At 33.2% G+C, this 22,087-nt stretch overlaps 1 protein-coding gene and 1 long non-coding RNA gene across 3 annotated transcripts; one reads left to right on the top strand and one right to left on the bottom strand.

Moving 5' to 3' along the window:
• Positions 1–3,147: 3,147 nt before the first annotated feature.
• On the bottom strand, positions 3,148–9,951 carry LOC116405296. Of its 2 annotated transcripts, XR_004218454.1 has the most exons (5): positions 9,426–9,951; positions 9,224–9,301; positions 9,089–9,138; positions 3,467–3,544; positions 3,148–3,381 (listed from the first exon to the last, which is right to left on the bottom strand). It is a non-coding gene; the product is annotated as an uncharacterized LOC116405296 (long non-coding RNA). The 2 variants fall into 2 exon arrangements; XR_004218455.1 differs by lacking the exons at positions 3,148–3,381; positions 3,467–3,544 and adding an exon at positions 8,217–8,266 and having other exon boundaries at positions 9,426–9,950.
• A 9,353-nt stretch (positions 9,952–19,304) lies between these two features.
• LOC101218806 (fasciclin-like arabinogalactan protein 4) lies at positions 19,305–20,980 on the top strand. Its single transcript, XM_004150139.3, has one exon. The coding sequence runs from the start codon at positions 19,406–19,408 to the stop codon at positions 20,678–20,680; it is 1,275 nt and encodes a 424-aa protein (XP_004150187.1). The 5' UTR covers positions 19,305–19,405; the 3' UTR covers positions 20,681–20,980.
• The last annotated feature ends 1,107 nt before the right edge of the window (positions 20,981–22,087 follow it).

Below are 22,087 nucleotides of genomic sequence, written 5' to 3'. Positions count from 1 at the left end.
TTTTACACCCAAATTCTCATGGAATTATGTAGTTTAAAATTTAAAATAGAAAGTTTTATATGACTAACAACTTAGTATTATTATATAATAAACAAAAACAAATAAAACTACTGAAGAGACAAATTCGGATGTCTTAATATATGTTACTAGATATGCTTATTGTATATATGAAGTGGTATATATATGTGTAAGCAGTATTATGGAATACAAAGTTAAAACGTTCTATGTAAAGTACAAGTAATTATACTATATAAACATATATTTTTAACTCAAATTATGTCTGAATTATGTAGTTTACTATATGTAGCTTACAGTATATTTAAAATATAAATGTTTATATGACTAATAACTTAATATTATTATATGATAAATAAGTTAACAGAAAAAATTACAGAAAGAAAAAATTCGAACGTCTTATTGTATATCATTATATATGTTTGTATATATGAAGTGGTATATATGTCTAAGCAATAATATGTAATAAAAAGTTAAAACCTTCTAGGTATTGTAATGGATTGTCAAATATTGTGAGGAATTGAGAAAGACAACTAACTAGGAATTTGAAGAGAACGAAAGGACGAAATAAACTGAAAACCAAATAGAAAACAGTAAAGAACGATATTGCAAACACCAAAATTGATGGAAGAAAAAACCAAAATGGAATGATAAACAAGACGACTGAAATTGGAGGATGAAGAAAAAATTTTCGGTGTCGGAATAAATTTCTCAAATTCATAACGTGGTGATGACATTATTGATATTACATATTCAATTATTAAATTATTCCATATTGAAAAAAATATTTTATATTTAATTAATAAATTATTTCCATAATAAAAATATACATTAATTAATATCATAAATAAGAAAGTTATCGTTACGTTATATTCAAATATAACGTAAAGAAGGAAATAATTTAAATATAATTTCGAAAATCATATATAATTAAGAATTGTAATAAAATTATAATTGTCCTAAAAATATACGAAATCTTAATCAAGATATTAATTTGATAGTAAATTTAGGTACTTTCTCTAAATTTGTCTATTTTAAAAAGGGTGTTTGCAAAAATAGAAAAAAAGTTTGTGATAATATGGACTATGTAACTACATTTTCTAAATTGCAAAAGTATCAAATTTAAAAGCAAATAATCTTCTAATAGCTCTTAGTAGGGAAGAAATCGAGTTGGATTGGATTGGGTTGAAAGACATTCTGATAGCTCAAATTTAGTTTATGACCTAACCCAACACAACTCGTAAAATATGGGTTGGGTTGTCAGGTTGTATATATATATATAAATTTTTTTTTTCGTTTCTGGTTTCTAATTATTATAAAAGTTCAAAATTGTTACATTTAAATTTCAAATATACATAATACAAAATTTTATACAATCAATTCAAAGTTTATATATCTAATCTATTTTTTATTAAATAATACAAATATATTATATTAATATTCGAGTTGGATTTGGTTGAACTAAATTTTCAACCCTTCAACCTGAGACTCAATCCAACTCAACCCACATTTTAACCTAACCCAACTCAACCCTTATAATATGAGTTGAGTAAGCCGGGTTATCCGGGTTCAACCCATATTCCTACACCCCTAACTCTTAGATGGGTCTGATATCATTAATTACTTGTCATATTTTTCATATTCGCAATATGCAAAAAAAAAAAAAAAAAAAAAGGTATTATGATATATTTTTCTTAAAAAAATGTGCAATTTACCTTTAAAAGGTGTAATTATAATAGGTAGTAATTTTAGGAATAATAATTAAATATATATACAACAACATTTTTTAAAAGTTGTAGATATAACTCTTATAGTTTAGCCAATATTTACAATATAGTCTATTACTTGTAGATTTTTATCATCTATCATTGATAGACTTTGTATCACTGATAAATTTTGACAGATTTTGCTATATTTGTATTTTTTTTAAAATGTTATAGACTAAATCTAATTGTTATGTTTGCAACCATATCTTTTAAAAAGAGAAATTTCGATCAAATTAAGTCATTTTTTTTCAGGTTTTTAAACATTAGTCCAAATAATAATATTTAATTAGATAAAAATAATTAAATTGATCTATCGATAAAGACGAAAGCACCCGATATCATATGGGTTGGCTAGTTCTCTTGTTCAAGATTGATTACTTATACTTTGTTCTCTTGCATATTCAATATGTACTTGGAGTACTTGTCCATTTTATATTATTGGTGTAACGACCCAACTTTTCTAGGTAAGTCGAGATCGTTAATTTTTAACAAAATAAACGACTTTGATTAATATAAAACAAAACGTAAGAAATTTTTTAAAAAAAAAACATCTTCAAGTCAGGCCTGATTTTTAAACATTCAAGAAAACATAAAATAATACTGTTTGCAACAAACGTTTGTAAACTAAATTTCAAATCAATCTTAAATAAGCGGAAGCAATTACACGTTTCCTATGGCTTCACGCTTCCTTCCTGCCCCTCGCCGGTTTGCCGCCTTTATTACCTTTGCCTGAAAATTAAACATAAGAAGGGTGAGTATTTTAAATACTCAGTAAGAGACCCTCTACTGGTCTCGTCAGGGGAAAATAAATTGTTAAAGTTTTATTGGGACACCCTGTACAGTCGCAGTCTTGTGATCCCGTAGGATACACATATCAGTCTAACGCCCCGAAGGACGTACATATCAGTCTGACGCCCCGAGGGACGTACATATCAGTCAAGTGTTCTGCAGAACACATATCAGTCAAATGCTCCCGAAGGTGCAAAAATAAATTGGTGATCCCGTGGGACACCTACAAGGTAATCATCCCAATACAACTTAACAATTTATCCCCTCATTCCATTCAACCCATCTTTCAGATACTTCAAAACATAGAGTTCCTTCTCTCAACAGTCAACTTATCTCACTTAGGTCATATGTCTGTCAATAACATACTAATACATCAGTCAATCAAACTATACAGTCAATACACCCCTCAGATCACCAGCACACAGTCATACTTTAGCGTAACGACACCCAATCTAAACGACAATCACAAGATCGCATCTGCATCTCATACAAGCATAATCTACAATTTTCGTCCTGTCCACATCCACACACATATATATATATTCCATGACAATCACAATATGCATTCCACATTAAGTCTACTTCAATTCCTATGCATATGTATATATATTTTCAGTCAATCCACAGTGTACATTCAGCACCGAATCTACACCCATACGTGTATAAACATAAGTATCATCTCAACATCTTTACTCAGTCAAAGATAATCATTCAGACATGCAATTCACAATCATAAGTGAGTCCAGTAGAAAATCCCTTACCTCGATTTCTATGCAAATTCTTCAATCTACTAAATCCAATGAATCAAATCCTAAACATAATCAATCATAAAATCAACATCGTTCTAAATAGTTTCAACCTTTCAAATTACTCCATATGTAAATTCCACAACTTACCGAAATACTGGCGAACTGAACCCTCAACAATTCACAAATTGGTTGTGAATTTAAGTGATCCAAAGTTACCTTTCACACCTTCAAGAATAATTTATCAAATTAGTCAATTAACCCATCCGTAACGTTTGAACACCTTGAAAACATCACAACCCATACTTAAATTGTTTTGGAAACGACTACAATTTCATAACTTCAATCTTACCAACAAAACTTCGACGGAGACAGAGACGATTAGGACGGGGCACGGCGACGCAGATCTGGGTAACGGCGCGGAGACAGAGGTCGCGCGGCGGTGCTGGGCAGAGGTCACGCGGCGGCTGACGGTTGCAGTGGCAGTTTTTGGCTCGAAGAAGAAAAGAAAGGGTGGCGGTTGGGTTCGGCTTCGGTGAACGGAGACAGAAACAGACGAACCCGGTGGACGCCTCGATCTAGCGGTGCAGATCTGGACAGAGGGTCACACGGCGGTGGGCGGAAGGTCACGCGGCGGTGGGCGGAAGGTCACGCGGCGGCCTTGCTTCGCGAACAGAGACGGCGGCTGGGCTGCGGCGGAAAGAAAACGGAGGAGAAAGGATCGACGGCTGGCTGCGGTTGGCTGCGGCAGGACGGGAAGAAGAATAGGGGCGGCGGCCGTGGAGCGGAGAAGAAAAGAGGAAGAAAAAGAAGAAAGAAAAGAGAAAGGAAAAGAGAAGAGAACGGGGGGGGGGGCTGTGCAGCGCGCGAGAGAGAGAGAGAGAATTTCTTTTTCTTTTCTTTTTTTTATTTAAATTAAATATTAATTAAATAAATATATATATATATATATATATATATATAAAATAAAACAAAATATATATATATATATATACCTTTGGGGCATTACATTCTTCCCTCCTTAAGAAACTTTCGTCCTCGAAAGTTTTACTCCTGAAATAACTCTGGATAACGAGTCCTCATCTCTTCCTCTCGCTCCCATGTCGCCTCTTCAATTCGATGATTCCGCCACAAAACCTTTACTAATGGAATGCTTCTATTACGAAGCATCTTTACCTCTCTAGCCAGAATCTCCACAGGTTGTTCTACATAGCTCAAATGCTCATCAATCTCCAAGGGTTCATAGTCCACTACATGAGACGTATCGGCCACATACTTCCTCAACATCGAAACATGAAAAACATTATGAACTGCAGAGAGAGATGGTGGTAATGCCAAGCGATACGCCACAACACCAACCCTCTCTAAGATCTCAAATGGTCCAACAAAACGAGGACTTAACTTTCCTTTCTTCTCAAAACGCATAACACCCTTCATAGGTGCTACCTTCAAGAATACCTTTTCTCCCACATCGAACTTAAGGTCTTTTCGCCGTACATCCGCATAACTCTTCTGTCTACTCTGCGCTGTTTGCATACGTGCTCTAATCTTTTGAATAGCCTCATTAGTAGACCGAACTAATTCAGGTCCCATCAATCTATGTTCACCAACCTCACTCCAACAAACAGGGGTTCTACAACATTTGCCATACAAAGCCTCAAATGGTGCCATACCGATGGTAGCCTGGAAACTGTTGTTATAAGCAAACTCCATCAAATGTAGATGAGAGTCCCAACTACCTGGAAACTCTATAACACAAGCTCGTAGCATATCCTCTAAAACTTGGTTCAAACGTTCAGTTTGACCATCAGTCTGTGGATGAAAGGCTGTACTGAAATCCAATCTCGTACCCATAGCAGTCTGAAGTCCCTTCCAAAACTTGGAAGTAAACCGTGCATCCCTATCAGAAACAATCGATACAGGCACTCCATGCAGTCTCACAATCTCAGTTAAATACAACTCTGCCCACTTACTAGCAGTATAAGTGGATTTTCCTGGTACAAAATGTGCCGATTTTGTAAGCCTGTCTATGACAACCAGAATCACTGTGAAACCCTTCAGGGTCTTAGGCAGCCCTGAAATAAAATCCATCGACACATTCTCTCACTTCCACTCTGGCACACTTAAAGGTTGTAATAAACCTGCTGGTTTCTGTCTAGGTGCCTTAACTTGCTGACATACTAGACACTTACTAACAAATTCCGCCACTTCCCTTTTCATATTCCGCCACCAGTAAAATCGTTTTAGATCCTGATACATTTTCGTGCTACCAGGATGCATGGAAAATGGGGAATTATGGGCTTCATCTAGTAAGTCAATCTTAACTGTACTGTTCGCTGGCACACATAAACGTCTCTCAAACATCAACCCACCATCAGAGGATATGGAGAACTCATCAGTCTGCCCTGTTTCAACAAGGCGACGTCTCTCCATCAAATAAGGATCATTACTCTGAGCATCAACAATCTTGTGCCTCAGAGTCGGTTGCACCGTTAATTGAGCTAGCTGTGAGGTGACTCTCCCCACAGACACTGCAATCTCAGCTCTCTCCAAGTCTCGATGCAATGGTACCTGTCTAGTAATGAGTGCTGCCGAATGTGATACTTTTCTACTAAGAGCATCAGCCACCACATTCGCCTTACCAGGATGGTACAAAATCTCACAATCATAGTCATTTACTAACTGAAACCATCTTTGCTATCTCATACTCAACTTCTTTTGAGTGAAGAAGTATTTTATACTCTTTTGGTTAGAAAATATCTATATCTTTTCATCATACATATAGTGCCTTCAAATCATTAATGTAAAAACCACAACTGTCAATTCCATATCATAAGTTGGATAATTTTCCTCATGACTCTTCAACTGACGAGGAGCACAAGCAACTACTTTAACTTGTTGAATCAGAATACCTTTTAAACTTTCCTAAAAGCATCACTATAAATTACGAAACTTTCTGAACCATCATGTACGGTAAGCACGGGAGTTGTACAAGCTTCTGCTTAAGATCCTGAACACTATCCTCATAGGCTTTGTCCCAAACAAACAGAGTCCCTTTTCTTAGTTAACTGAGTCAAAGGAGTAGCTATACGAGAAAATTCTTATACAAACCGTTAGTAATAACCTGCTGAACCCAAAAAGACTACGAACCTCACTGACTATGAAAAGTTGAGGCCAACTGGTAACGACTTCAATCTTTTATGAGATCCACATAAATGTCATCTCTAGATACCACATGGCTTGGAAAGATACTTGGCCTCATCCAAAACTCACATTTTGAAAACTTTGCATACAATTTGTTGACTCGAAGAGCCTCTAAAACCATGTTAAATGCTCCTCATGCGCTGTCTCTATTTTGGAATAAATTAAGATATCGTCAATAGATACAATCACAAAAGTGTCTAAGAGATCGTTAAACACTTTGTTCATCAAGTCGTAAACATTGTTTGAGCATTTGCCAACTCAAAAGACATCATAATGAACTCATGATGTCCATATCTCGAACGAAAATCTGCCTTAGGAATGTCACTGTTCTCTAATCCTCAACAAGTCATAACCTGAATGTAATTCAATCTTAAAGAACACGGACTTATTGCAGTTGATCAAACAAATCCTCATTCATTGGTAAAAGATATTTATTCTTAACCGACACCTTATTCAACTTTCTACAATCAAAACATAAGTGCATCGACCCATCTTTCTTCTTAATAAACAAAAATTGGTGCACCCCAAGATATCATACTTCGTCGAATGTAGTCCTTGTCAAACATTTCTTTCAATTGCACCTTCAAATCTTTCAACTCTGTTGGGGCCATTTTGTATGAAGCTTTAGATATAGGAACGAGTCTAACTCTATCTCAATAACAAGACCAATTTCTGTTTAGCGCGGTAATCTTAGAAACTCTTCTAGAAAAATATCATAATACTTTTTCACCACTGATTCAAATAACAAAGAAACATCGACTTCTCTGGTGTCTACCACACTAGTCAAATACAACAGGTACCCTGGTCAAGCAACTTACTAACCTTCATAGCTGGGATAACTTTTAGCGAAACGATAGTTCCAACCTCTTTGTACTTGAAACTAGCCTCTGGAGAAGGATTAGAAACTACATTTTCGCTGAACATTTTATGTTTACATGGTTAAACTACATTCCAATTTTCAAACTCCAAACTAGTAACTTTTCATTCACGAGAAACTCAAAATTGTTTCTTAAAGTCACATCAAGACAACCATGCTCATCTTCCTTGTTTCTTTTCCAATACCTCCATTCTAAAACCATTTAATGTGTTTCGTATAAACTTGACCGTGTATTTAGTCCTCTTTAAAACCACCTACATAACTTATTTTTCTTAGATTTCCAATCACAAAACAGACAATTTCGCTAACAACGTCTTACTTTTCTACTACTCGACCACTCCTTTGAACACCTCTACATGGCAACATTTTTCCTAAATTTCACCATTAAATCCTTCACCATTAAATCATAACATTCATGTAATTCTAGTTTAACTTAGGCAAGGTCATATACATAAACCATACATATAAGCATAAAGCATACCTGACGAGAGACGAAGGGTCGCGTTAGCCATAGGAACACAAAAACATAGACTTACATCGTAAGTCAGTCTACAGAACCTAAAACTTAGGCTCTGATACCAACTGTAACGACCCAACTTTTCTAAGTAAGTCGAGATCGTTAATTTTTAACAAAATAAACGACTTTGATTAATATAAAACAAAACGTAAGAAATTTTTAAAAAAAAAACATCTTCAAGTCAGGCCTGATTTTTAAACATTCAAGAAAACATAAAATAATACTGTTTGCAACAAACGTTTGTAAACTAAATTTCAAATCAATCTTAAATAAGCGGAAGCAATTACACGTTTCCTATGGCATCACGCTTCCTTCCTGCCCCTCGCCGGTTTGCCGCCTTTATTACCTTTGCCTGAAAATTAAACATAAGAAGGGTGAGTATTTTAAATACTCAGTAAGAGACCCTCTACTGGTCTCGTCAGGGGAAAATAAATTGTTAAAGTTCTATTGGGACACCCTGTACAGTCGCAGTCTTGTGATCCCGTAGGATACACATATCAGTCTAACGCCCCGAAGGACGTACATATCAGTCTGACGCCCCGAGGGACGTACATATCAGTCAAGTGTTCTGCAGAACACATATCAGTCAAATGCTCCCGAAGGTGCAAAAATAAATTGGTGATCCCGTGGGACACCTACAAGGTAATCATCCCAATACAACCTAACAATTTATCCCCTCATTCCATTCAACCCATCTTTCAGATACTTCAAAACATAGAGTTCCTTCGTCTCAACAGTCAACTTATCTCACTTAGGTCATATGTCTGTCAATAACATACTAATACATCAGTCAATCAAACTATACAGTCAATACACCCCTCAGATCACCAGCACACAGTCATACTTTAGCGTAACGACACCCAATCTAAACGACAATCACAAGATCGCATCTGCATCTCATACAAGCATAATCTACAATTTTCGTCCTGTCCACATCCACACACATATATATATATTCCATGACAATCACAATATGCATTCCACATTAAGTCTACTTCAATTCCTATGCATATGTATATATATTTTCAGTCAATCCACAGTGTACATTCAGCACCGAATCTACACCCATACGTGTATAAACATAAGTATCATCTCAACATCTTTACTCAGTCAAAGATAATCATTCAGACATACAATTCACAATCATAAGTGAGTCCAGTAGAAAATCCCTTACCTCGATTTCTATGCAAATTCTTCAATCTACTAAATCCAATGAATCAAATCCTAAACATAATCAATCATAAAATCAACATCGTTCTAAATAGTTTCAACCTTTCAAATTACTCCATATGTAAATTCCACAACTTACCGAAATACTGGCGAACTGAACCCTCAACAATTCACAAATTGGTTGTGAATTTAAGTGATCCAAAGTTACCTTTCACACCTTCAAGAATAATTTATCAAATTAGTCAATTAACCCATCCGTAACGTTTGAACACCTTGAAAACATCACAACCCATACTTAAATTGTTTTGGAAACGACTACAATTTCATAACTTCAATCTTACCAACAAAACTTCGACGGAGACAGAGACGATTAGGACGGGGCACGGCGACGCAGATCTGGGTAACGGCGCGGAGACAGAGGTCGCGCGGCGGTGCTGGGCAGAGGTCACGCGGCGGCTGACGGTTGCAGTGGCAGTTTTTGGCTCGAAGAAGAAAAGAAAGGGTGGCGGTTGGGTTCGGCTTCGGTGAACGGAGACAGAAACAGACGAACCCGGTGGACGCCTCGATCTAGCGGTGCAGATCTGGACAGAGGGTCACACGGCGGTGGGCGGAAGGTCACGCGGCGGTGGGCGGAAGGTCACGCGGCGGCCTTGCTTCGCGAACAGAGACGGCGGCTGGGCTGCGGCGGAAAGAAAACGGAGGAGAAAGGATCGACGGCTGGCTGCGGTTGGCTGCGGCAGGACGGGAAGAAGAATAGGGGCGGCGGCCGTGGAGCGGAGAAGAAAAGAGGAAGAAAAAGAAGAAAGAAAAGAGAAAGGAAAAGAGAAGAGAACGGGGGGGGGGGCTGTGCAGCGCGCGAGAGAGAGAGAGAGAATTTCTTTTTCTTTTCTTTTTTTTTATTTAAATTAAATATAATTAAATAAATAAATATATATATATATATATATATAAAAATAAAACAAAATATATATATATATATATACCTTTGGGGCATTACAATTGGTCCAATAATACGTAGTTGCACTTACATTTGTTCCAACACATAGGGATTACTCTTCACCATGAATGAATCTCTTATAAAAAAAAACTTACATGAACAATACTTCGAATACTTTGCACTAGAAACTAGAAGCCTTTGTCTTTTATAGGGTTTTTTTTTTTTTTTTTGGTTTAAGTTTGACATACATTTCGGTTCACTCACAAGTTCTATACCATTAGTAGTACTTAAATATCATATTTTGTAAATAGAAATAAAAGATTTGTTCCACCATTTTTTTAAATGGGTTAGATTTTAGATTTTCAATATGGTTAGTCTTCATTCATTTGTTCATTTTGGGGCTATACCAATACTTTTAGACATATACAAATACATGATATTAGAATAATAATGTAAGTTAGAAAAAATGGATAAAAACACCCAATTCACGGATAAAAATAAATATCATCTAGAGTGATAAATGCTAGCACCATGATTGACACATAAAAAAAAATATGGAGCACTGTTAGGATAACAAACTCTCTAAATAATTCTACAATGGTACCATTCCAAAAGACTTCATACCAATGGAGATAGTTGTCCTCGCTTATATACTCAAAATCACTGGTGAATTTAGTAAGCCCCTCAATTTTATCATCTTTATATGATATGTATAAAAAAAATTAATTAATATTTAATAATTATAAGTAAGTTCAGTGGAAACTATGTTTCTTAGTTTCCCCATCAACTTAAGTTTAGATTTTACTTGTTTAGTTTTTTTTTTAGATTTTTATTTTTCCTCTAAATTACAACTCGAAGTCTAATAAATTTTATGGATCTGTCATTGCTCAAGATTATTCTCTTATCTAACCTATGTGTGGGACTTTAGCTAAAAGAAGTTATTTTATTTTATTGAACATAACTAAAACAAGCTATTGTATTATACGAATTGAATTCAAATATAAACGCAAATGTGTTTGTTTGCATTTTTTTTATCAAAAGTATTTTTATACTTAAGTTTCTTTCATTCGTTAATAATCAAAATGGTTTTGTTGAATGAGAAATTGGCAGGTTACTAAATAAAATTTATGATCGAAAAATCTGGAATTAAGTAGTTCATTCAATCAAATTGTGTCATGCGACAGTTAGCCTGAAATTAGATCAACTCAAATTTATTAATATAAATCGAGTCAAACTTAAATAAAAGGGTAATTGTCAGATTACCATTTGAGGAATAATAATTAAAGATATAGCAACATTTAAAAAAAATTATAAATATAGCAAAACTATCGCTGATAGAGTTGTATCACTGATAGACTTGTATGATCTATCAGTGATAGACCAATTTTTACAACAGGATCTATCAGTGATAGACTCTATCATTGATAGATTTTGACAAATTTTGCTATATTTGCAATTTTTTAAAAATATTGCTATATATTTAATTATTTTGAATTTAATTGCTAAATTTGCGATCATCCCCAAATAAAAACCTATTTAAAAAGGGAAACTGGAAGAAGTGGATTAGTTAAATTCTAAGCCTAAAAGTTGTACCCAAAATCAACCAAGCCCAAACCCATAGGAACCCCACTTCAGAAATTAGAAGGTAGAGAATTCAGTAAACCCCACTTGAGAAATTAGAATTTAGAGAATTCAGTAAATTGAGCATTTCTTCTAGAGCAAACATATCTATCTCATCTTCAAATTGAATATCGATTCTAAAAACTTAAAATCAAGTTGATCGAAGAAGATGAACAAGTTATTGAAATTTATGTATTCGAGAAAAAGTATCAAAATGATTTTAAAAAAAAAAGTAGAAATTATAGCAGTACTTATATTACAAATCAGTAATATCAAGTTCATTTTCACGAATTTAATTCTCTTCGTTGAAATCTCGTGCGAAGAATTTGTACTAAAATAAAAAAAATCACTATTAAAAAAGACTATTAAATAGTAGTGGTAGAAATATGAAGGTTTAAAATTAAGTTTAACACATAATTTCTAATTTATAGTTGTAGGACAAAACGACATGTTACATAATTTCCAATTGTGTTCATATACCTCTAATGGTCTCTCTAGTTATAAGGACGCATAAATCACGTGTTGTAGGTCACAACATGTTATAAAATTATCCTACTAATTTTTCTCCAAAAATTAAACATTAATTTTGAAACATCCTTCGTCGACAACAAATAATAATAACAAATAAAAGTCCATTTTTTTTCTTTAAGAAAAAGACATGTTCGAGTTGAGGTTTTGATAAATTTTACGATTTACAACCATACTTTAATGTATAAAATGAGGCATAATATTATATTTTTTTCGATTTTCGTATTTACATTGTTCTTCATTTTTACCAACGGTACAATAATTTTAATTTGTTGACTTATTATGTTTCGTTTTTATTGTTAATGTTTGTAAATTTGATTAGGTTTAGTATCTTGAAGCTACATTTGTGTTTATAATAGTTTGATACCTTGTGCAAGTTAGTAAAGTTTTAAAATAAAATTAAATATAGATGTTTAATAATATAACTTTAATATAAAGTGAAAAATTAAAAATAAAATTGAAAATAATTATAAAGGAAGTTTTTAAAAAATAAAACAAATTGGCAAAATATTTACACGGTATAAAACAATTTTGAAAACTGAAATAAAAAGTCCAAAGGTCCACAATGGAAAACACCAAAAATGCTTCAATCAACATGCAATTAATCGATCGTCACGCGTGTAATTCTTCTTTAATACACAATTTTGTAGGAAATGATACATGATCATGTAGGTTCACGATCATGTAGTTTTTTTTAACGATGGAAAAAATTCTTCAAATCTAAACCATTGTGTTGACCACGCTAAATGACTGTGTTGATTATGAAAAACGATCGTTTAGATCATATGCATACAATTGTGTAGTTCTTTTACAAAGTATAGCGAAATTCAAACTCTCTTTAATAAATTTTTTTTGCTATATTTTATATTTTATAGATAGTTTTAATTTTTTTTATTGCTACCCGTGGCCATTTCTTTTGCTTTTAAAAAAAATCTTTTGCACCTGTTCTAATTTTAAAAAAGAAGCATAAAAAAGGAGAGAAGATTAAGAGAAAATTCTAATGCTACACACTTCTTGCCAAAAAAATAATAATAAATAATACAAAGCATAAAAAATAGTGAAAATAACTACCAACCCTTTTAGATCTTAAATGAGAGAGATTTTATTTTATTATTAATTATTATTTTATTTTATATGGGATGAAAATAGATAAAGATTATTTGGGTTTAAATTTGGCTATACATTTATGGTTATCTAAAAAAAAATTCGTACACGACTACGATTGAAAAAAAAAATTGCAGAAGAAAAGAAGGATGGAAAGAAGAAAAGAAGAAAAGAAGGATGGAAAGAAGAAAAAATTGACTAAAGAAGAGAAGAAAGACGATGAAAAGAAATAGTAATGTCGAATATCATAATAAAGAAGAGAGAATAGAGAATAAGGCATGAAAAAGGAAGAGGAGGAAGAATCAGAATTGGAAAATCATTATAGACGAGTAAGGACAAGATAGACTTTTTCTTAATTTCCTTTTCGGTTGAGATTTTTTTATAAAAATATATATACCAATTTAACGTGATTTTTTCATTTTTGAAATTTCATTCAACGCCCATAAATAGGTTTTGAAAAAAAATTATTTCAATAATTAAATTATCATTATTTTTATTTTGTTCGTAAATATTATTTAACTAAAAGGACTTTAATTTTTTATGACTTATATTCATGTATAAGTGTGAAGGAATTGAATTTATGAGTGAAAAAGCTTATCTAAAAATTCTATTTATAAATTTTTTTTGTTAATGTGAGGTTAATGTTTGTAGTGTGGTTTAATATTTACACGTGACTTTTAATATAACTTTTGAATTGAATTAACTTGAGGTTTGTAGAGCATGAGTGGGCAAAATTGGACAAATGATTGAATTGAATCCTTACAAGGAAAGGAAAGGGCTTAAATAGAACAAAAATTTATCTTCATCCATATTTTTATATATTCTACCAATGTAACGTCCATGATATTTCAACCCCTTTTTTTATATCATCATCGGTCACATTTTCATCTTTTGAATTTTTTTTTTTCTCTTTCACATTCTCTTTGAAAATTTAGGCTAAAGATAATTGAAAAGGTTAAAAAAATTGCTAAAATAATAGAATGGGTATAAGAAAGGTAGATTAATTATTAAAGATTTATTTCTATATTTAAATATAGAAGAAAAAATACAAAGAGGAAAAAAAACATAACTTCAAAATAAAGAAAAAGAAACAAAAACATATTTGTTGATATATACAGTAATTATATAGAGTGAGAATTTTAAGTAGTTGTCAAACTCTTCAAATTATAAACTAAAAAATTTGTACTGCAAATTAATAAACATTGTCTACGATTTCTATTTTCTTTTTTTTTTAAACTTATTTTCCTTGCATGCATAATAATTACTATCATGTAATATTAAATTTATGAATATTTTTTTTTTTTGCACTCTACAATGTTACTATGGTATTTTATATCAAATTTTTTTATATTATATTTATCTTTATTTTTTATCATTCTAAAAAAAATACAACGATGAAATTAGAAATATTTGGAAGTTCGTTATTTCTAAATTCTTGAGATGAGGGAATTGGTTCTTTGGGAGTCTAAGATCAATTTTCAATATTTTTTAAAAATAAAATCTTATATTACTTGCTTAATTTATTGTGTGATATATTGGATTCGATTGTGCATTATTTTCTATTCACCTAATTTTGAAGTCTTTCTTAAATTTTCTTTTTTAACCGTTTAGAAATTTTTACTTTAAAACTATCATTTTAATTGTTTTTAAAAAATGTTTAAAATATAAATATATATTTCATAAGTTTTCTCTAATCAACTTTTTTTAATAACTCACTTCTACTTCGCTAAAAAAATTCTAGGATAGAATCCAGTAAATTTGGAAGTCCAATTTTCTAGAATTTTTATGGTGAGGGATCACATTTTTTGAAGTCCAAGATGTGACCACAAGGGAAAATGAATTTAATTGATGTTTTTAAAAAAAAATCTTTATTCTAAGACTAGCCTATGATAATTTTTGAGAAATTGTAAGATTTTCCCATTTTTTTAAGGTGAGAAGTTTTCTTCAATATATTGTCTAATTAATAAAATATTATTTCACTTATTTTATGAGATCATTGCCTCAAACATTGGAGTAATGAGAGGTAAAATAAGACATTAGTTTTAAAATAAATTAAAAAATATTTTTAATTCAAGATTTGAAATTTGGCCACTGTTTTTTAAATGGGTGTCGTGGGGTGCTAATACCTTCCCTACACACAAATGACTCTCGAATTCAACTCTATTTTTTTGCAGGCAATTTTTTAAAAAAATTGTTTACTTTATTTTGGTGTCCAATCACACCGTAAAAAAAGATTGGTGACGACTCCTATTTTGTTTGAAAACTAACTCTTTTGAGAACGTCGGCCGCTCTGCGTCGTCTCGGACACATGGCCCATTGCTCTTTGCAAAGGTAAACGCAAGTGTACTTACCTCGTTTCTTCCTTTATTTCCTATCACCAGTTATCTCCCTCCACATATGCGTTTATTACGTCTCTTGAGTCCACATCTATTCCTAACTATGTTCATGAAGTTTTGTCTCATCCTGGCTGGCAAAATGCAATGATTGAGGAGATGACTGCTTTAGATGATCATGGTACTTGGGATTTAGTATCTCGTTTTGCAAGAAAGAAGACCATTGGTTGTAAATGGGTGTTTGCTGTTAAGATGAACCCTGATGGAATAGTGGCTCGATTGAAGGCTTGCCTTGTTGCCAAAGGTTATGCTTAAATCTATGGAACTGATTATTCAGATACATTCCCTCCAGTTGCCAAATTAACTTCCATTCACCTATATTCTTTCCATGGCTGCTACCAATAAATGGTCGTTGCATCAACTTGACATTAAGAATGTTTTTCTTCGCGGTGATCTTCAAGAGGAAGTTTATATGGAACAACCACTTGGGTTTGTTGCTTAGGGGGAGAGTGATAAAGTATGTCGCCTTCAAAAATCTCTGTATGGTTTGAAATAGAGTCCTCGTGCGTGGTTTGGTAAGTTCATTCAAGCTCTTGTATGCTTTGGTATGAAGAAGAGTACATCTGATCATTCAGTTTTCTATCGCCGATTTGATAAGGGTATAGTTCTGCTAGTTGTATATGTTGATGATATTGTTATTACTGAAAATGATGCATTGGGTATTTCGTCTCTCAAAACTTTCCTTCAGGGTCAGTCTTATACAAAAGATTTGAGCCAATTGAAATATTTTTTTGTCTCAACGAAAATATGTACTTGATTTGTTGTCTGAGACAAAAAAAATTAGGAGTCAAACCAAGTGGCACTCTGATGATGCCAAATTAGCAACTTGTTAAAGAAGGAGATTAGTTGGGAAGTTGAAGTACTTAACAGTGACTTGACCAGACATTGCCTATTTTGTAAGTGTTGTAAGCCAATTCATGTCTTCCCCTACAGTGGATCATTGGGCTGCAGTAGAGCAAATTTTGTGTTATCTAAAAGCTGCTCCTGGATGTGAGATCCTATACAAAAGATCATGGACCTACGAGAGTTGAATGTTTTTCTGATGTTGATTGGGCAGGGTCTCGTGACGATAGGAGATCAACTTCTGGATATTGTGTCTTTGTAGGTGGAAACTTAGTATCATGGAAGAGTAAGAAACAAAATGTTGTTTCTCGTTCGAGTGTTGAGTTAGAATATAGAGCTATGACACAATCTGTGTGTGAAATAGTATGGATTCACCAACTATTATCTGAGATAGACTTCAGTATTACCGTGTCAACTAAATTATGGTGTGATAATCAAACTGCACTTCATATTGCATCTAATTCAGTATTTCATGAACGACCTAAACATATTGAGGTGGATTGTCACTTCATTCGTGAGAAAATCCAAGATAGGTTGGTGTCCACAGGATATGTGAAGACCGGAGAACAATTGGGAGATATTCTAACTAAAGCTTTAAATTGAGCAATGAAAAACTATATGTGCAACAAGCTAGGCATGATCGACATATTTGCTCCAGCTTGAGGGGGAGTGTTATGATATATATATATTTATATATATCTCATATGTCCTTTATTGTAATTTTACATAGTCTCTAAGGTTTAGTTTATTCTCTATATAAATATGTAACATTGGTTTGACTCAATATGAATAAGAAATATACTTCTCTCAACTCTAGATTACAAAAATAATAAGTTTTAACTTTGTAATTAAGGGTGGAATTGAAATATAATTAAGGAAAAAAATAAAAGGAAGATTAAAGGTCAGCGAAGGGTGGTGCGTGGGGAGCATAAAAATGTTTATTAAAATTCACCATCTAGATGACTTCAACTCTTAAAATTATCTTTTCCTTAGTTTCAAAACATATATTAGTATATTGAGTCGATGACTAACGAATTTTGAATCAAACACTTCAAAGTCATAAACTCTAAGAACAAAGATACCATACATAAATGTTTAATATCCAAATATTTATTAAAAACCGGAGATGATTACAAATACAAAAAAAAAAAAGACAATAATTACAATAATTAATTTCAAATTACTAGAAACCATAAACCTTATATAAAAAATAGACAATAAATTAAAAATAAAAATAAGACAAAAGAGAATAGAAAAACAGGATGTAATTATTTTTACCAATTAATATTTTGTTAAGACTTGTGAACATGAATGAAAAAAAAGTGAGAATTTGAAAGATTGAAAGAGATATAAAAGAGTTAATATGAAAATAGAAAGCAGTGATGGGAAGAAATGAAACAATAATTATAATAAATAATTTTAAATTAAAAAATAGAGTTAAAAAGACAAGATACAATAAAATTAATTAAAGTAGAAAACAACTAAATGAACTAAAAATTGACAAAATTATAAACAAAAAAGTTTATCCACTCACATTCTTTTATGTATAAGATAATAGATTAATGAAATATTTATATTAATTATGGTTTGAAAAACTATAAATGGAATCTATTTATATATACACAGAAAAAAAAAAGTTAATTATCATTCATGGGTAAGGTACATAAATTGAATTGGAACCAAAGTATGAACTAACGTTCAAGTATCAATCCAACTCAATCCATAATTTTCAAATCGAATCGGATTGGATCATTTGATTTTTTTTCTTCATAGTTTGACTATTTTTCACTAAAAGTTCATTTTTGCAGGGAACAAGGTGACATATTTACGGTCAATTTTTAAAAAATACAAACAATGATATTAATAAAAGCTAATATTAACAATAATTGGGTCGGGTTGGAACTGATTATTATTTATAACTCGAAACTGACCGAAAATATATATTTTAAAACATTTTAAACTAATAAAAAATAAAATGTAACTCAACCGAAGCCATATGATTAGGTAAGGTAATTTGAGTTGGAGGTTATGGAATTTTTTGAACATCCTTATTTATTGGAATAGACAACATTTAATATTGAAAGATGCAATATTAGTGGGTATATAAGGTCATAAACCAAAATCAATATCTATCTTGATTTACATTATGCACCACAACTAATGTTTGTAATGGTTTATAAATATAACCCAATACTAAGATTAAATATATGGTCTATAATACAACCATACTCTATAGTATAGACTATGGTAGAGTAGATGATGGTTGAAATATTGTAGCAATGAAAGGTGGAAAACTTACATTTAATTAATTTGAATGGGTTAGCAATAATAAAAAAGAACTCTGTTGAATTACCGAAATTGTGTTGGGAGAAAAATAGAAGAAAGATTGAAAAGTAGAAGAAAGATTGATTCGAATAGATATGGAAGGAATTCGTAGATTTCACGACTTAAATACATTAATCTTAATACCTTATCGAGTGTTATTAAGAATTTACAACATAGTAAATTTCGTAATTTTTGAGAGATAGACTATTCCATTAGTTAGCGGATAGAAATGGAAGATAATAGATGTGTACATAAATATAGAGAGACATATTTTAATAATAATAATAATAATAATAATAATAATAATAATAATAATAATAAAGAAAAAAAGAAAAAGAAAAAAAGAGAATAGGATGTAGAGGTGAGAAGTGGGGTAAGAATATTGAATAGGACAACCAACATGAGCATCCTCCTTCATCCTCCTCCTCCACACCTTCTCACTCCCTTCTCTACACTTCACTTCCTTCTTCCTTTCTCTTACGCTCTCTCTCACTCTCTCACACTCTCTCACACTCTCTCACAATAATCCCTTTCCCTTTAACACACACACTCTCTCTCAAAGTTTCTTCAAATGAAAAAAATGGGGACACCCATTTCCCATTTTACCCCTCTCCATCTCCTCTATTTCCTCCTCCTATCCTCCTCCCCCATCCTTGCCCTAAACTTCTCTTCCCTTCTCTCCTCCTTCCCTGACCTCTCCGATTTCGCCGCCCTCCTCTCCTCCTCCGCCCTCCTCTCAGATCTCAACCATCGTACCTCCCTCACCCTCCTCGCCGTCCCCAACTCCTACCTCGCCGCCTCCTCCGATCTCACCCATCGCATCCCCCCTTCCTCTCTTGCCGATCTCCTCCGTTACCATGTCCTCCTCCAATACCTCTCCCCTTCCGACCTCCGCCACATCTCCCCTTCTGGCAAGCTCGTCACTACTCTCTTCCAAACCACCGGCCGTGCCACCAGTGACTTCGGTTCCGTCAACATTACTCGCAACCCTCTCGATGGCGTCGTCTCTGTTCACTCCCCCGTTCCCTTCTCTTCATCTAATGCTACGGTTCTTACTCTTCTCCAGAATCTTCCTTACAATGTCAGTATCTTTGCGGTTAATGCTCTTCTTGTTCCTTATGGATTTGATCTTATGGCTTCCGAAACGCGTCCGCCGTTAGGGTTGAATATTACTAGGGCTTTGATTGATGGTCATAATTTTAATGTTGCTGCTTCTATGCTTTCGGCTTCTGGTGTTGTTGAGGAATTTGAAGCGGATGAAGGTGGTGCTGGGATTACGCTTTTTGTTCCTACTGATGTAGCTTTTTCTGACCTTCCCGGGACGGTGAAGCTTCAGTCACTACCTGCGGATAAGAAGGCTGTTGTGTTGAAATTTCATGTTCTTCATTCTTATTATCCTCTTGGGTCTTTGGAATCCATTGTTAACCCTGTACAGCCGACTCTTGCGACAGAGGATATGGGCGCCGGTAGGTTCACGCTTAACATTTCGCGAGTGAATGGCTCAGTTGGGATCAATACAGGCATTGTTCAAGCATCAGTGACTCAGACGGTGTTTGATCAGAATCCGGTTGCCATTTTTGGGGTTTCGGAGGTGTTATTACCTAGAGAGATTTTTGGGAATAATCCAATGATGACGGCTAAGCCTAGGAATGAAATTGTGGGTAATGCTCAGCCACCGGAAGGAATGGCTATGTCGCCGGAATCCAATGGACCACAATTACATCTTTCATCTCCACCTGGGTATGGTGAGGAAATCCGTTCGGTTGCCGCCATTAACGGCGGGGTGAATTTCTTCTTTACTCTATGTAGTTGTTGTATAGCAGTAGCATTGTATGTAATTCAGTAGGTTAATATTTGATTGATTTTTCCCCGTGATAATTGTTTTCCATGTTACGGGTTTTTTCTTTTCTTCTCCCTTTCTAATTTACACGATGATGAATTGAATTGGGGGCTACAAAAGCAGCAGCCAAAAATTTTCTGTTCTTGTAATTGTTCTGTTGATTTCATTTCACAATGGTCTGTAAATTAAAAAGAGGATATTGATTTTTGGGATCTGGGTTTGTTTCAATTTTGGATTTTTGCAGATTTATGAGAAGCAAAAATGGGAAAAAAAAAAAAGAAGAAGAAGAAGAAGAAGAAAGAAGAATTTGAAGGGGTTTTTGTTTCTTTTATATTAATTTTTGCTCATAATTTTACGATGCTGTTGTTGAGATGTTTGTTTTTCCTGTGGTACAGATGAGTAGTTCATCTGTTCTTTCTTCTAAACAGATGAGGTTTTGTTTGTTTCTTTGGTTGCTGCAATTTCAGGGCTTTAATCTTTACAAGGCAATCTCCCAGGATCACCTCAGGTAATTTACAATCATATTTCTTTTTCTTTTAATGCCCTTTTAATTCAATACTTTGGATCTATGTTCTTTTGGATAAATTCAAATTTTGACTCTAACTTACTACTTATTCTTCATTTGTACATAGTTTAAGGATTAGTTTTGGACAAGTGATGGAATTACAATATCTTCTATTTATTCAATTCTCATGCTTTTATGAAGATTTTTGGCTGTTGTGTTTTGGACTTTTTAGTCAAGAAATGAGATTAAGAGAACCTAGTTTCTATGGTTATGGAAAGAACTATTTCAGATCTATTTTCATTTACCAGATTTTATCAAATCATATAGCACTAGTTTAGATTAAATTGTAAATTTTGTCCATGATGTTTGATGAAAGTAAGAATTTCTCTGCTTATTTTAAGATTTTAATATTTCATAAGTTTTGAAAATATGCCGAGTGTATTATTGGTAATTAAAATGAGATGTATAAGGTTAGGTGGAATGCCAGCTGGAAAGTCCAAGTCCCCACACGTGAGGGTGGGCCCACTCTAAAGAAAAGAAAAGAAAAGAAAAAAAAAAGTGGATGACAGGATGGCGTTATCTGTGCTCTCCTTTTTCCCAACTTCACTTCTTGCTTTTATTCTCCTTCATTTTTCTCTAAGCATCATTCACATTTTCATTCAAATTAATTCTATTAACTTCTAGATTTGGAATTAATACTTTTGTTGTTACATTATAAAATTAGTCTGCTTCATTACACCCTACGATTTGTCCCACAACCTCAACTATAGACCACCATATCTATACTGTGTGACTAAGTCAAGTCAAGAGTATGACTTTAATACTATTTGTTTAGGATGCTTGAATCATTCTAGGTATAAACATGTTGGAGGCAAATTAGCATAAAGTCCTTCATCAAGTGATTCGTT

This window comes from Cucumis sativus, chromosome 1, assembly GCF_000004075.3.
Source record: "Cucumis sativus cultivar 9930 chromosome 1, Cucumber_9930_V3, whole genome shotgun sequence".
NCBI lineage: Eukaryota > Viridiplantae > Streptophyta > Magnoliopsida > Cucurbitales > Cucurbitaceae > Cucumis > Cucumis sativus.
This window is presented reverse-complemented; position numbering and strand designations above follow the sequence as displayed.

Excerpts from the sequence above, each read along its gene's own strand:
- LOC101218806 (XM_004150139.3), top strand. The coding sequence starts at position 19,406 with ATGAAAAAAATGGGGACACCCATTTCCCATTTTACCCCTCTCCATCTC.